The sequence below is a fragment of the Pleurodeles waltl genome, chromosome 12 (genome assembly GCF_031143425.1).
Source record: "Pleurodeles waltl isolate 20211129_DDA chromosome 12, aPleWal1.hap1.20221129, whole genome shotgun sequence".
NCBI lineage: Eukaryota > Metazoa > Chordata > Amphibia > Caudata > Salamandridae > Pleurodeles > Pleurodeles waltl.
In genome coordinates, this window is record NC_090451.1 from 408522561 (window position 1) to 408540515 (window position 17955).

General features: G+C 38.9%; 1 protein-coding gene across 2 annotated transcripts in view; it reads left to right on the forward strand.

The window, feature by feature from the left end:
• The window catches only part of VAT1L (vesicle amine transport 1 like), a 1079371-nt gene extending 1072160 nt beyond the window's left edge, over nt 1-7211 (forward strand). For both annotated transcript variants that reach the window (XM_069216812.1, XM_069216811.1), the window contains exon 9: nt 1116-7211. In XM_069216812.1, coding sequence (XP_069072913.1) covers nt 1116-1214 — 99 coding nt within the window. In that variant the 3' untranslated portion in view covers nt 1215-7211. The remainder of the gene's footprint in view (nt 1-1115) is intronic.
• Nucleotides 7212-17955: the final 10744 nt, after the last annotated feature.

The window sequence follows — 17955 nt, forward strand, 5'->3', positions numbered from 1 at the left end:
AATGAATTATAACCCATTATTAAAAAGCAACATTCTTGGTTTATTTACTAATGCAACAAACCTCTTTGTTGCATGGCTGTAGCACAGAAATAACAGACATACAAATGAAGAGTTGGATTCCAGCTCCACCACTTATCAAAATACTTTTACCGGTTTATAAGCCTAAAGAACAGGCCACATCCTTTCTCTTGCGTTTCTTATAGTATCTTGTACTTGCTGAAGTGCTCTTTGTAACACCTTCTTTTGCATTTTATCATTCTGTGGTACTGTTTCTCAGTCCACAATACAATACCAACCAAGCAGCTGCTAAGATGTGAAGAGTTAATACTGTGCTTTCATTTGCTATTAATAATATTTATAAAGCTCAATCTGTTACCCAAAAGGCATCCTGGTGATAAATATCAGATTCCTAATTTGAGATAGGTAGGGCTTACTACTAAGGATGCAACTTATTTGAAAATATGGAAATTACATGGTTACATATTAACACTTTACTACTTGTAGTAGGTTAAGACCTGCAGAGAAAAACACTAGTTAATAAAAAACAAACATTAAATAATCAATTTCTTACGACTACAGTTCCTTCCCAGATGTGTTTATCTAAACAATTAGAACACTGTTTCGAAACACAGTAAAAGCTGCCATGCATTAAACAGGTAAAACACTTTTCATAGATTGGCAACACTTTAATATATAAGAAAAAAACATGTTATATTATTCATGTGTCCTTTATTTAGGCATCTCTTAGATGTGATGATGGCACCCATTATCTTTTTCTTATTCACCTCATCCTTAGGAATGTAGTGGTTTCAAAAAATTGCTTCACCAGTAACATGTCTACCAGGGAAGATAATGCATTATGTGAGCTAGGTTAGCACCCTTTGGGCCATATGTCCGAACACTTTTTCCCATAGACACAGAATGGGTAAAAACCTTTGCTACATCTGCCCCTTTGTTCTTTACAGGTTGTGTACTTCTATCCGTGTTTTAACTGTTATGCGACTTGTCTCCTAAGTTGATATTGGCTAAGTAGTATCCATTGAAATGCAGATTTTAGGCAGAATACACCTGTTTGGTTCACAATTCTAATTTTTTTTTTTTTTTTTTTTTTGCAGATGGCCAATGACAGCACCGAAACGAGTGAAGCAGGTGAAGAAGAGGAAGACCATGAAGGGGACACGGAAAACAAGGAACGCATGCCATTCATCCAGTAGCAGCAGCAGGACTGGAGAGTGGGAAATTGTCCACAAAGGCTGAATCAAGACCGAGGGACCTTGTCTGTGCATCAGTGATCAAATGCTGTAGTACAGTTTGTGTTGTATTTGTCTGCAGTCAGCTGAGATGTGAACTGTTGACCGTTTTGTTTATGATTCTCAAGTGCCATTCCCTTTCAGTGCAGTATTATGATATCCTGTCTGTGTAAGCTGGGCCCTAGAACATGAATCCCTCATTTGTTTACTTTTTTCCTGCCCCTAGATTATTTGCTTATTCTGTTTTTCTATAGTTGAGACTGTACATGATTTCCTTGACTTACATTGAGCATATGCTTCTTATTTATGCCATTTTTCAGATGGTAGTACAATTTCTGTCAATCTCTTTGCCCTCGCGCTGGCTCCATTAGGAAACGAATATTGTATTTTCAACTGTTGGTATTATTTATGGAAATGAGTGCTATGTTCTAGCATTTTTTTAAACAACAAACTGTTCGATTAAGGAGGGCAGAATTCCTATGCCAGAATACCAGTATTTAATCAGTGGAACCTTCTGTTCTTATTTTTTAGAAATTACCTCATTTTCAAATAAAGTATGAAGCTGTTTTGAAAGAGCTTGCACGCACTGTTCGCAAAGGTCTAGGGAAATCAATGCTGGTGAATAATCACCGCACCTACCTATTCTTGCAAATGATCTCCGTGAAATGAATGAGGCATAATTTTGCACAGTGTTTTGGGGTGAATTTTCTCACTGTTACCTGCACCTTCAATTGATGCCTTACTTACCCTTCTGTCCAAGAGAGCCCTGTGTTGTCTAGGGAACCTATTACACAGGTTTTATTTTATCCAGACACCCTTAAAAATTAAGAATATGAAGCATTCTGAAATATTTCAAATTTTTCAAAAGTGTTTCTAAATTGCAGATAATTGCAGATGATTACTACCCTGTATTTTGAGAGCAACTTCAATTTAGTAAAGCAAACTGTAGGAGAGTAAAACAGATAACAAACGTATTGTGCAGAATACCTAATATTTGTAGTCATCTGCAGTACAGCATGCTGTTTTTATGGTTAGCTAATAAGCGCTAAATAAACAGCAAAGTGAACACCTTACGCCCCAAAACACTTCACAGGTGTCCTGTATTTTATAGAACATAATGATATAGAAGTGGTGTTTCTTTTATTTCTACATTGAGGAAATTGCTAAGCAGTAATTCAAATTATTTTTTTTTCACTTCAAACTTGTTATAGTAATTGGTACACCAGCCCACTTATTTGAAGGTTGCAGGCATATGTGTCTTATTTTCGATAGGAGAGTACTGCTTCACTTCTCCAAGTCCTGAATACGCAGCCTAGTGTCCATGTATGTGAGTACACATGTGTGTGTGTTTGTGTGTGCATGCTAGGGCTGGACTCATTTATTCACTGACAAGAAAGTTACATTTAGCTTCACAGGGCATTTACAATTACAATTTCTGAGGCAGATTTACATGCAATGAAATTCACTGGGGATTAGTAACGTATGTGTTGGATTTTCCCACAACCTGACACATTCGGTAAGAAAACAAGCTCAGTCCTAGGCACATGCACATGTATGTTTGTGTGTATCTTAATGTGCATGTTTCGGTGTGCATGTACCCTACGTATGTCTTTGCATGTCTGTACCAATCTACATCTGTGTGTGTTTGTTCGTTGGGCTAGAATTTAGGATCAGGTATCCCTCACTAAATAGTTTTCACCATGCTTACCTCTGGTGTTTGATCACAAAATCAGGGAACTCTCCCTTTCATTTCGCTTTAACTGTATGTCTCATTATTCTGGATTGTTTTGCTTGCACTTCTATTTTGCACATTATGGCACAAAAACTGCACTAACATTTAATTGGGTTTCCCTTTTCACAAACAATGATACACATATCTTACAGTGTAGGCAATGACATTATTACAAAACTAATAATTTGTTTAAAGTGTGGGTTACTTTGGTAATGGCCAGTGCTTGACTATAGATTATTTATTGTGCCTGTGAAATACGAGCAATTGTTATTGTCCACAGTGTTATGAAAAGTTTGCTTTTACATGTCATTGTTTGCATCTCAATGTTGCTATATCTTCCTATACATCACAAATGCAAAAGTTCTTCTTCTCTTACAATCTTGCCACTTTGCATTAGCCAAACTAGTTATCCACCATTCAAAAGGTTTTAAATTGTCTTGATCTATATCACCTTGCTGGTGAACTTCAACACGTCAATTCTACAATCAGCCAACTTACTGTCTTGAATCAGACAAAAAGACTTAACACATTTAAAAATATGTTTCTTATCATTTTAAGAGACATTGTGAAGAGATTAGTTATGTGTGTCTGATCATGTGCCTCGCCTATTCTTGACTGAATTCTGAGGATACTCCTCAATAGTTTAGCACCTCCTTTGTTAGGTTATGTAAATGACTCACCAAACAGCTGTGCAGTTGCCCCACATTTTTGCTTTATATTTACAGGTTCTTATTATGATTGAAATAAAGACTTTTCCCTGAAAACATGCAGGTTCTCCTCTCCTAGTAGTCCTTCCTAATCCTCTGGAATTTGGGTTGATTTCTTGGGAGAATCAGTGATCCGATTGGGAATTATAGATTCTAGCATGTGACTGACCAATTTCTTCCATATATATATGTCTCTATCTCAGAAATATTCCGAAAGGTCAACATACACAGGCCCACATGAATGCCCAAATCAATAATGTTAGTATGCACACAATTCCAAAGGTAAATCATGTTCCAACATTTGTTTATTTTCCTTCTCTTGAGTTTCTCAAAAAGAACGTAATAGCTTGTTTATATTAGCCTCTTAATTACTGGCAGGAGAATCCTTTAATGATTTGCATTATTATATTTAGTTGATCGTAAGGTTAGTGGTTCCACTGTAAGAGCTTTAATAATTATGGTTAAGCACACAATTGTAAAGTACGTTTATCTCCAAAGCTGGTAGCAAATAGTGATCAGCTACATATGTGTCTGGTAGGTTATACTTATTTGAAGAGAAGTGCCAGGAGCAACATCTGTTTAATGTCTCCTTCCCCATTCGCTTTCATCAATTTTAATACCTTCTGCTAAAATTGACTAGAAAGACTGGGAGCTAGACAGTAGTTGTACCAACAGCAGTCACTAGTGCACAATCACATGCTTTCTAGTTGCACACAGCTAGATGTAACTAGTGAAAATCCACAGACTCATACCCACAATGATCCAACAACAGGTGTGCCACATGGCACTTTAAAAAGTCCTTGTCACTAGAGCATTCTGGTAATGGATGAGGTATAGCTTCAACAAACATAACTGTAAACAGTTAAGCCATTATGCAAATGCTTTTAAATTTGTCAGGTGTGCACTACATTACCAGATATACACTCACTCCTTGGCTTACAAACATGTATATGTTACTCCAGTGTAATCAGTGCTCTGACATCTCCATTGCAACACAAAAAAATCCTTTTTCGTGTCATCATAAACAATACTAAATTACATAAAAACTGCCACAGCACCACTATTAATGTTTCACCTAATTCCACATGGTTTGTCAAAACATAGTAAAACAAGTATTTTGCTCATTTAAATCATGTGTGTTATTTACTCACAGTAGTGCATTGCTTTAAATTGACTATTAATCAACAACCAACGCATAAGGTGACATTGTGAACAACTGTGTTACATTATACACCCAGTGAGTGATATGAAAGTTCTTGATGCCCCAATCATTGTAAATTTAAGTAAATGTGCATTATAGTCATATATGTATAGCTAACAAAGAAAGCAACATTAAATATCACAACAGCAGACTTAATCCCTCTCTTTATCAAGCTCAAGATAAATCACTCTTTAGCAATGGTTTGTCCAGATTTCAAATTTGTAATTTTTCAGACAAAATTACTTATGTCATCTATACACAGCAGTCCATAATTCCTGGGGTTTGCACCCATTTCCAGGGAATGTATTGGAATGAAACACCTGTCTAGAAAATTGTGTTCCCCCTCCCTCTTTTAGACTACAACTCCTCTCCCATTAAGTATGTCTAATCTAAGTCCTATTTCAAGCACTTACTTCAATTCAACAAGAGTAATTAATCATTGGAAATGCCTACATTTCGATAAAGTGTTATTTTCATCTGCAGCTTCTTAGGCCTCCTGGGTTGTGCCCCACAATCACTCTGGGGGGGGATCAATAGTGACTCGAAAGGGAGGTGCCCAGAAGAGGGAGCATATTTGTCGCCAAGGTTTGAATGTCTTTTTCATAACAATACCCAAAGACACTTCCCTGATTTGCAAGGGTTGATTTAAAGCTAATTGCACTCTCTGAGGCTGTGGCGTTTGCCAGTCTGCAATGCTGGAAGGAATAATGAGACAACCCACAAATCCCTGGAGAGAGTCTACCACTGTGCCTAATTTATTAGGAAAACTGGTCTGTTATCAACCAGTTTCAAGCTAGGACATTTTCATGTATGGTAAATAGGGGCAGAGCTTACTTCAAGACCTGGTTGTTCCTGAGGGACCTTTTTTCCAAACAAGCAAGCCTGATCTTATGAAGGCAATTGTACAATTGAGGAGAGCTTATACCTGTCAAGAATGAAAATAGTAATTTGAAAGACATTTCCATAACCACGCCATTCCGTACCAGAGGCATGTTAATTCAATGAGATGGGCTTTATTTTGGGAATGTTTGATGCAACAGGGAAGATACTCAAGCTAGGTGTAGACAATTAGGTTGCACCATGATGTGAGTAGTTCTAGACTGCATCTTGGTAAGACAGGCATCTTTAAAAGCCAATTGAGGAGACCACTGGAATTCAGCATATTGTTATGTTAGTGCCTCTGCAATTTAATTTTTATATAAACGTGTGGCTTGTATTTCTGATGTAAGTGGCACTGGATTTGCTAGAGATGTATGAATATTTGGTTTGCAGGCATTACTTGTGTGGATGTTGAATGCTGTCTTTGAGGTATTGTGTGTGGATGTGTCTGATTCTTCTCACCTTCACAAAAACAAATTCTTTCCCTGACAGTTGTTATTTTTGTAACTTGCTCTCTCTAATGACTGGGGGATTAATGATTCCATACCAGTCTTTGGATCCAAAAAACAATATTTATAAAGTAGTAACTCCTTGGGAAATCCCTGAGGTGGTTTTGTTGTTTACCTGCCTCTTTGGAGTTCTTAGCAGTCAAAGAGCCTTTTAAAGTGTATTAGTGCAGGATTGTATCATTAGATCTGCAAGGTGCTCAGCTGTGGAGACATGGGAACATTACAAAATTGGATACTATGCCAAATGTGTTCTGAAGAAGATTTTTGGTGTCTTCTAGAGTGCTGCTGGTTGTGTGCTCATTATGGTAACTTAGATTCACCAAACTGCCCATCAGGTTAATGTATGACACCGCTAGTTCTACAAGAGACTCTGGACCTATTGTCAGGCTTCTGTGTGCTAGTGGGCTCTTCTTGAAGTACTGTCTTTGGGGAAACCCAGATAGCCACATGTTCTGTTTATTTTAGATCATATTTGTATTCCATGAAATTGTGCCATTATGGGACATCCACATAGTCTAACATGGGCAAATCTTGCTCTTATAAAGGGTCATATGGAATGCTGGCCAAAGAAAACAATCAGAAGCCATGTGCTTACTACTCTTATGCTCTGTCCCATGTGATATTGTTATGCACATTTCTGCTACCTTCCAAAGTGGTTCTTGAAACAAGATTCACTTTGAAGTGTTCTTTTGTACTTTCATAAAGGGACCACTGAAAACACCCACCCATTTAAGTTCTATAGCCAATTGCTAGATTACTTGTCTTTCCATGGCTCTACCCATTATTATCAATGAGGGGTGTATGTCTGATCAAATAAATGTCTGATATTGCTCTCTTCTGATCTAATAAATAGGCAGTGTTGTTCCTAGTAGTTGCTTATGGCCCTTCAGCAATTTTCACAGTAGTGCAGTTTAGCAGGACATCATGTAAATGAACAAAAGAAAAGAAAACATCCCACATTGCAAAAATATTGGTGACATTGAGCTAGGTGCACAATGACTGTTGGGAAAGGAACATAGGATCGGGGAATTCAACCTGATGATGTACCTAATTCCATGATGGGTTTATCCTAATCTAAGGATCACTAATGGAAAGCAGGTACTCTATATTTTCAAGGGCTCTGTTTCTGGAATAGTAGAGCTTTCTTTAGAGGTGAATGTCATGAAGTTTTTAGGTTTCAGGTTGGCTTGGTATTAAAAATGTAATTACATATTTATTATATTCTCTTTGGAGACATGTGGCATGGTTTAAGCAGTTAGAGAATAGTGAATCCTACTGCAAGATTATGTATTTGAACCTTTTGACTAACCAGGGTCGATTAAGGCATTAGAGTTAGGGGCTCTGTTTTAATATAATTTGTGCTCAATCAAGCTGTTCTTAGATTAGGACATTTTCATGGAAGACACGCTAGATATTCTTGCAGAAGGACTTGCTCAACATTTGTGTGGTATCCCAAGCTCAAGCAAGGAGGAGATCCCACATAAGTAGTGTTTTTAAGAATATGACTTACTTTATGCACAAAGGGTTAACATGTGTATGCTTTGCCTGCTTCTTTACAGTAGATGCTATTTCCATCTTACTCAGTTTTCCTGACACACACCATTGTTGCAGGTTTTCTGAAGCTAGCATTTGTGACACACTGAGACACAGGCCTTCTGGGTCTTTTTTTCAGTGGTGCGTATGAAAGACTGGTTCAGATAGTTAAGTAGAGTTATGCTTTCAGAGCACTTAAGCACTTTGTGGTATGTCTTCAAGTCACACTTCAAATCACAGCGTGTTCAATCACATTGTTCTTTCTCGGGGGTCTCCCACCCCAGAAAAATATATGACAGGATTAGTAATAAGAAAAATTAGATCATATAATGACTGGTCCAGTTACTCCATTTACCTGTCCTACCGCCATTTATAGTAACTTTTGTTAGCATGGATTATTATTTTGATTGCATATTTTGAAGTGTTGCTCGCAATGCATAGTCTAACTCATTTGAACCTGCAAGCTCCCTGGTTCATTTCATATGTCTACCAGTTTGACAAGAGGGGCAGCTGAGTGATTCAGAGAGCAAGAAAAATACCAGTGGCCCAATTCAGAAAGATTAAGTTGTGCCTTACATTTGTAGCACCCTGCTTTACTCTTTAGCTCTAGGAATAACTCCTTGAACTCCTGGAATTCCACGTTACTACAAGAGGAAGTCACATCTGCTTATAGCAAAATATCCTCCTGAACAGGCCCTATATATCTAGTGCTAGTTGTTTTAATTTGGTGTGGAGTGAAGGATTGGACAATTACACATGGAAGGCACCTAGGTGTAGCAAGAGGTAGCAACTTCTGTCCTTTAGTTGCCATTTGTTACCTCTATCACTCCCATTGCTGACCCTTTCTCTGAGGGATAGTGAGATTGCAGCAGGAAAGCATTCCAGTAATCCAGTAATGTGTTTTACCATTAATCATTGGGTTGATTCCAGTGATAGGAATTTTGAATTTGGAATTCTGCTTGAGATTGGATAACAATCTTCATTATGAAAGTTTGAATGTTGGCATTGGACTATGGATGTATGCATCAGGGTAGTGATAGGTTTGTTTGACTCTATCCATGTGTCTTGTCTTGGCAGGTGATGTTTTTGTTGTTTATTTGAGAAATCAAATCATGATACTCTTATCTTTGTATTCAGTTAGCATAGTTCCACACCAAGTGTATCATTGTTTTGCATATCTTCCCCTTTGGGTTAAAATAGTGGTGCAGTTGAAAATATATAAATTATGGACTATTTTTAGTTGGGTTTTGTGGCATTCTTCCTGTAATATTAAGTGCTCTCATCAACTTTCAACTTACGCTAAATGGCTAATTGTTGATAAAAAGTTATTTTTGCAGCTTTTGTTAAATTAAAGACTTTTAAAAGCATTTGTTTCTTCTATTTTAAAGTACTTACCATACTTTCAGTAGCCTTGTTTCTAAATTCATCTGGTTACACTAGAAGATTGCACTGCTTGCAATCAGGCTTTGTTTAAGAATGTGTGTGATTTAAGCATAAATTCGTTCTCTCAAGCCACATTTAAGAAAATAAACTGTTTAGTTATAACAGACATCATATAATTTGGCACTGATTATGCCAATATTAGACTGAGAAATACATTTGTCTCATAGCTTTCTTGATGGCTGCCATCTGCTCTTCCAGATGTGACTGTGAAAGAGAGGAATGAGCTCTCTAAACCAATCAATCAAACCCTAATTGACAGGTCAATTCTCAAAACATATGTTTGTATTAATATTGGATTGGTACATCAAGCTGTACATTACTGACTTCTATTCCAATGAAACAAGTGTAAGATCTGAAAGAGATATACATGTTTTCTGATGAAAAAGGACAGGGATAATTCCAAAGAACAATTAAATAATGCAGATCTGTGCTGTTGAGAAAAAGATTAAGTTTACGATTTGTCACTTGAAATGCTAGACCAGGTTTTCATCCTATTCAGAAAAGATATGTGACCAGTGTTTGAGATGAGTTGAACAAGTGCAATAGGCACAATAATATATCCATAATAAGTGAGTCCTCAGTTATCATCCTACCCCTGCTCAACATTTAAACTTATGGAAGTAATACCTCAGTATGGACACCTGTTTGTCCCGTCACTTTATTCCATTGTATAAATGTCCATCCTATTTTATATTTCATCCAAGTTTTCTCACCCATCCCTCTGCCTTCCTCTACATCTGTGACTAGTAGGAAAAGTATGAATGTGAATTCAGTAGACAATGTGGTTTTTTTGTGGATCAGCATGACAAATACATGTTGCCATCTCTGTGAAAGCACTGTAAAACCTGTATGGCTTTTTAGGTTTCGGAGTTAAACACAGTGGTTACAAAAATTTTAACCCCTTGACTACTAATAAACATGACAAAAACCCAAATCAGGTGTGAACATTATTACCACGCTATGTTTGCTTCTAAATGAAAAAGAGTAATTTAGAGGCCAAAATGAAATTGTTGGTCAGCAGATATCTATTTCTGTACAAAGTACCATCCACAATTAAGACCCTTGCTAAAAGGCACTGCTAGCAGGCTGAAGACTATACAAAATTATATAGTGTCTTGTTCAGCTGTTGTTTTGCCTCCATTGATTGTTTGACACGTTGTTGGCCTTGACATATACTGTGTATCAGAAAACAAAGTATATGTTTATATATGGGTAGCTAGAGGGTTCAGTGTCAACAGGTCTCAAATCAATCTCTTACTTGAATATATTAGTCAAAGGATACCTTGATTACCGGGCCATCTTCTGGAACTGAGAAGGCAATCCCAACAATTTGTTTATATAAATGCTCTTTCATGTACTGTGATTGAAATTGATTCAAATACACCAACACCACCAATTTTAAATATAATGTTATCACACAGAATCCAGCCAAATTACATTTCATACATTTCAAATGTGTCTTGTGAGGCCTAAAGAGTGCCAAAATAGAGCATGAAAATACATTTTTTAAAATTCCTAAAACGGGTCATGTAGAGTGCTCGCTTTTTTTCTTCATTAAGAAAACACAACTGATTGTGTCTGATATTAGAGGAGAAATCAAAGCTATCGTATTGATATTTCCCTTTCCCTATGCCACTCTTTCTCAATAAAGCAGAAGCTAATATTTGCCTAGTGGGCTAAAGAACCACCTTCCCTGTGGAACCAGGAGCACTGTTTCACCAGTTCTTGGGGCATCAAGTATTCACTGCTGTTCTATTCACTTGGTACTTTGGAGCTGTCAATCTCTTGTGGACATTGTAAGCTATTGAAGTAAATACTCAGCCTTTTTAACAAATGCACATTTCAGTGGATCTGCATCGCAAACGTGGTGGATAATTGAACTTGGTATGATTAGGTGATCCCATCCAGATCACAAGATGCATGTGTGGCTGTTTAGTTGAATTTTTCTTTATAAAAGATCTAATTCACCATTTTGTTTCAGAAGAAACACCGAAGTTTATATTACAAATTGCCTTAAGAAACTGTAAAACCTGCCCTGTAAATCAAGTCCATGTTAAGTGAAATGGAAAAATATGCTTTATTGTGATGTTGCTTTAGTGCTTTTGTTCCATTGTGTCTAAATGCAAAGTATGTTTACATTAAAAAATACCTAAATAAAGTAATCAGTTTAAATGGATTGTGACTTCTAAGCTCACATTTCTTGGAAATTGTTGTTTAATATAAGTGCATATCTAAATTTAGCAGTGGGCCACAAAATTCAAGTTCAATCTATCACATAATAAAGGTTATGTGCACAAGTGATGGTCAGTCATCAAGATTTTAGAATTGGAGCATATCTTATAGTATAATACACCCTCTTTCTACATGCTTATTTTGTTCAGAGAAATTATGTGATCTTGCAACCAGGCAATCAAAAGCTACCCTCCTTCTTCAAGAGTTTGAAGAAATGTTTCTTGATGCCTTTTCTGTGTTGCCTCACTACATGTTTGTGCCACTTATAGTGCTTCTACAAATTATCATCTACTACAAATACCTTATTATTACTGCAATCGGATAAAATGTCATTGTGTAAACATAGATATGCTGGAGTGGGAATCTCAGTTACATATTGTTTTACGTATTTTGTTTTACCTACAAAAGGGGTAGAATTTTCTGCTGTATCACAGACGGATGAACCTTGGACGTTGGCTGAGATTAACCAGGAGCTGCACATCAATTAAATATTCATCACAATTTCAATGTGTTGTTTTGAGTCAATAATGAGTGTTGGTGTGAGTTTCAAAGCTTTATTTATCAGTTCTTTCAATTGCTCCATCTTTGCTGAACTCAGCATACATTGTCATCAATATCAATCAATATGTAATAAATCATGATAAACAATTAGTATAGAATAAATGCATTACGCTGATTCCATGAAGGAAAAGGTCTCTAACCTAAGTTTAAAAATGAATTTGGGCTGGATGAGACAAAGGTGTCAGTCAGAACCGACAAAGAGCTCCAAAGAGAGAGGTTAAAGCATAAAGTTTCAGAAACAAATCTCAATAATCAGTCAAAAGAGAACTTCCGTAAAAGAAAAGCTCATTAAACTTAGTAGAGTGTCAGAGCAGCATTGATTGAGGAGGAAAGGAAGTCTGATTGGGGAAATCCTCCCATAGTGCAGGAACACAACCTATTATAAAACAACATATCTAAACTTTTGCAACATGTTTCAGTTTCTTCCTCTCATCAGCCAATCAGCAATCGATGTCTTCATGAAAGCAGGAACATTTTGTTGTCTTCTCACAGCAGAAACAATAGTCCATAAAGAACAATGTTTAAATGCAACATTTTTATCAAAACTTTGTATATTTCTCTGAGGAATCACATCATTGACTCTGAGAACACTTTAGTTGATGGTTAGGCTTTTACATCATTTTATTAAGTCACATACTTGAGTTCTTATACTATGCCATTGTATTCTTTAAAACATTTTGCAGAGTTAAGCTAAAACATTTTAATACATTACTATATTCTATGAAAAATATACCTATTGGAAGGTTAAAACTAACTTCTTTTAAATTAATTAATTGTTTTCACACCATGTTAGCTTGTTGTAGTTTCACATTTCACATTCCTATCCTAAGTCAATTTTGGAAAACTGCAGTATTAGCTTTTCAAGCCCAAATCATGTAAATGTGATAGCCTACTGCTTTCACTTGAATTAAAAGACATTGTATAATCATCTAAGGCATACATGAAAATTCCACACATTATTGCATCCATTTTCATCATTTTAAAAACTCATCTGTAGTTAGAAAGGCTCTGAAAAAGGCATTGGCTGCAGTTTTAAGCAAAAGGTATTTGGCTTCTTGCCAGTCAGTGCCTGAAAGGGACCCAACAGGAATGGATTGATTTTTTCAGAGTTCAGCATTGGCACTTCTTATTATGGACCTGGATATCTTATTTCCCTTCTGTACATCGGCCCAGATGCAACATTTTCTGGGATGGATGCCTATACCTGCATGCCCAGCCAGATGTAGCATTAATGGCACCACATAAGCCATTTTGTGTTTTACTCTGTAGTGAGATGTCCTCACTCTGCTAGGACTGTGGTAATACTTACACACATAGGTCTCTTTTTTAATAGTAAACATCAGTGGCGCATATGTAAGACAATTTCAGTTACCAAAAGTGGGCATCTATATGGTAAGTTGGAAGGTTCTTTCAACCTCTTGGTTTACAGGAGAAAATAGCCTTCTCTGTGTGGACTCCTTTACAGTGGTATGGATTCAGCTTTTAAGAGTGCAGGATATTGGGGGGCATATTTATACTCCGTCTGTGCCGAATGAGTGTCAAAAAGTTTGAAGCACATTCAGCGCAAATCTTGCCCATATTTAAACTTTGATGCCCGAGCCCGCGGATGTCAAAATACCGCCATGTGCGTCATTTTCTGGATGCGGGAAGCCGCCTTGCGTTAATCATATGCAAGGTAGGCGTTCCCGTCCAAAAAATGACTTAAATGCCTGTGCGTCGTATTTATGCTTCCGGGCAAAAATCCTGCACGGCCGGGAGGTGGAGTCGGAAAATGACGCACAGCCCGATTTGTGTCAAAAATTAACGCCTGGGTCAGGGCAGGCGTTAAAATGGGGCAAACACACATGTATTTAATCAGAACACACAGAAGCAACAGCAGAGCAGCAAAAGGGAGACATGGAGGTGCTTCTCATCCAGCGTGCACGCAGAAGCAGAGAACAGCAACAACAACAGCAGCTACCACAACACCAGCAGGGACCCCAAAGGCAATGCAGAAGGCAGGAGAGGATATTCCGCACCAGGACAACCCTTCATGGCCTCAGAGAACATGACATCATCCAGAGGTACAGGTTGAACTGGCAAGCCATTCAGCAGCTGCTACGCAACATTGAGCCACAGTTGGCACCCAGCTTGCTGACATCCTGCACCATACCAACAGAAACCAAGCTGATAGCTGTACTTCACATGTTGGCAAGTGGCTCCTTTCAATCCACTGGCACCCTGGTTGCCTGGATATCACAGCCATCATTCTCTGCCTTCTTGTCCAAAGTACTGGATGCCATCATTGGACTCACACCCCGCCATATCTGCTTCCCAAACACACAGCAGAAGCAGCAGGAGACAAAACAGGGGTTTACCTCATAAATGGATTCCCACACGTCCTTGGTGCCATTGACTGCACACATGTACGCCTTGTGCCACCTGCTGCAATTGAACACCTACACCGCAACAGGAAGCACACACACTCTATCAATGTGCAGGCCATTTTGGATCACCAAGGATTGATCACCAACATCGTGGCAAAGGATTCTGGGAGTGTCTATGACTCATTCATCGTCCGTCACTACCATCAATCAACACTTCCAGGATGGACGATATTGCAATGGAGAACTTGTTGGTAAGTACAGAAACCTACTTATATCCACACTGCACAGCAATCCTCTAGGACACACAACACATACACCACGACAGCAACATGTGGACAGGAACACACTGAAGTTGTGACACCGCTAGCCATGTTTGATAGGTCTGCAGTGAACGTGTCACACATCTGAAATTAGTGTACAGCCTAATGTCAATGCGTCAATGATCACAACGTATGGAGAGGTTTGGCTAATTGTCATCTTGCAAAATGTAAGCGTCTCACTGACGTTTAAATTAATCCATTGCATATGTCTAAAGGTATGGGATGTCCAGGGTACATAGATGCTAACGTGTTACCACCACTGTCAATTTGAATCTGTGTATGGAACTATCATCTCACCCCCAGTGAAAACACAGGGACTCCTGTATCACAAGTCACAATGCTAGGGAGTGCACACTGTACTGCAAATCCCTAAACATACTGCTGACAACCAGTCAGCTGGCAAACACCAGTTCAGCCAAGGAAACAACCCAATGCAGATGTCACATCCTAGAAGCCTAGGAATCAACATAATAACACAAAAGAGCCACAGACAACACAAGACAACTACTGCCATGCAAGGTGATATGAATGGGGCAAGATATGTCATCATGATCCCAATCATTTTCTCTTTCAGCTGATCAGGGGTATGGGATCCAGCCATGGATTATGACACCATTTGGCAAACCAAGCACTGCAGCAGAGCGTGCCTACAATGAGGCACATAGGAGGACACGCACCATAGTGGAGAGGACCTTTGGCATCCTCAAGTCGAGATTCAGGTGCCTCGACATCACTGGTGGCAGCCTCCTATATTCACCAGAAATAGTCTGTAAGATCATTTTAACATGTGCCATCCTGCACAGCATGTGTATACGAAGGAACATTCCCCTATTAGAACCAGAGCCACAAATGCCAGAATAGGAGGAAGAGGAGGATGCTGGCCTGCAACATGAGGGGGAACAACAAAACACAGCTGCTGGATTGCGTAGGCGCCAACATATTGTGAACAATTTATTTTGAAACAACTCACCATCACCACTGTATCAACATATGTAAATAAACACCGATAATAATCACCATATCATGGTCTGGGTAATCATTTTTGCTCACCTTAATCTCTAACTATCAGAATAAGAGTGAAGCCTCATGGAGCATTGCTGACATATCGATCAGGACACAGAACATTCCAAAGCAGTTGTGATGCATGTTACACAACAGTTACATACACACACACTGTAAATGACATATATCCTGTACATTTCACCTTTGAAGGGCACTAGCAGAGGACCACACCTATTTCACACATACATGTTGGCAATATGGTTCATAGCAGCATATGGCACACAACTAAGACACCATCAGTCTATAAGGGAAGAAAATGCCTCATACATGAGGCAGTGGATGTGCTATTGCATTGGTAATAGGAATCTATGACCAGACCCTTGACAGCAGTAAGTCGTACAGCACCTATCTTTGCAAGGACTATCTGTGACTAGAGTTCCATATAAGCAGAACATAGACAGCACAAGTGCCACACCTATGACAAGCATTGCGCACATGACATTCCATGTACATGTCAGCCCATGTCCTAACTCCTGACACACCCATGCTCCTGGTCTCACCCCACCTGTCTGAAGAGGTCCCTGGAATGGTAATATGTGTACCCAGATATTCCCTCCTCTACACACACAGAATAACAATAGTAATCCAGTGTGCTTCACCCTTTCGTATGGTATGCCATTGTCATAGTACATCTGACTGCATGGACGTCAGGTCAATTAATACACTGGCTTGTACTTTCTAAGCCCTGTTATCACCTGTAGATTGCTTCCCATGTGAAAGGTACTGTTGGCCATTTGAACTCAAATCTCACCTACAGGACTTGTGAGAAACTGATGCAGCACACACCTGTGAGCACCTCCATGCAGACCACCCATCTGAACATGCACTGGAATTGCAGATGCTTGGAACAGCATAGAAGCTGCCATTTTGTCGATTACACTGTTATGCATTGCTAGAAAAATAAGCCGTGTAGCACAGCCCTTGGGTTTATGTGTCACCTTCCAAAACACAGGACAAGCACAGTCTTCCATGTCAACTGTCTTGTTCGTCCTCCGACCAGTCTTAGTCAGACCACTGAGTATGTACCTTGTGAAATTGCTTGATGCTGATTGAGCCTGCATCCTGTCAGTCTGACTGGCACCTGTCTGTGCGTTACCCTAAAGGTTCCTTGGCCCGTATTTATACTTTTTTTGCGCCGCATTTGCATCGTTTTTTGACGCAAAAACGGCGCAAACTTGCAAAATGCCATTGTATTTTGTAGGTTTGCGCCGTTTTGCGTCAAAAAGCGGCGCAAATGCGGCGCTAAAAAAGGTATAAATACGGGCCCTTGTGTCTACATATGTACCACTCTTGCTTTCCCAAAACCTCACATTCCTCAGGGGGTATTTTGTCAGGTGCTTTTTCAATGCATACTCAAATACATTGTATATCATAATATGCTGTTTTATTGTACCATACTTGTAAACTTGTCCCCAAATACCAAAATCATGGCCTATCCCTTGTCTGGGTCTCATGTGTGCATGAACGACAAAGTGTGACAGTGTACCAGGGCCGTATGCAAGGATTGGGTATGGTGCCTCCAGCAGAACCAGCAACCTCTGATAATGTGCATGAAAATTCCACACATGTTAGGACCCTGACAGTTCGCACGCTAAATCAGATTGCTCACAACATATTGATGGTCTGTGCGTGCTGAATAGCTGCAAGATTAATCAACACAGAGGCTATGATGTTCCCAGATGCAGTGGGAACTTTACAGGCCAACCTGTGTACAAATGTTGTAATGACACCTGCCGGAACATGACTCCTGAGATATAATCTCACTCAGCACACCAAGGTTGCCCTGTTGACAGTCTCATAACACGTCTAAAGTGACAGAGTGGGACCATCCCCATGTAGGTTCTCATGTCCTCATCGACTTTACTTCCATTGATCTCCAAAGGATACTAAATAGATACAGGAATAGCCGCCACTGACTCATGATGAGACCTGGACGTAAATGTGACAACATATACCCCTAAAAATATACAGGATCAACATTGGACCACACACATGAACCAAACACCTCTGTGCAATTGATCACTGGAAATATGTGGCCACATGCTGCCTTGTCTGCTGGTCCACCACTGCCAGGAGAGTTGTGACTCAGTCATATGACCACAACTGTGGGGTGATATTACAGTTGTGGGTCACCTTTGGCTTTCCGTGTCAATAACATGG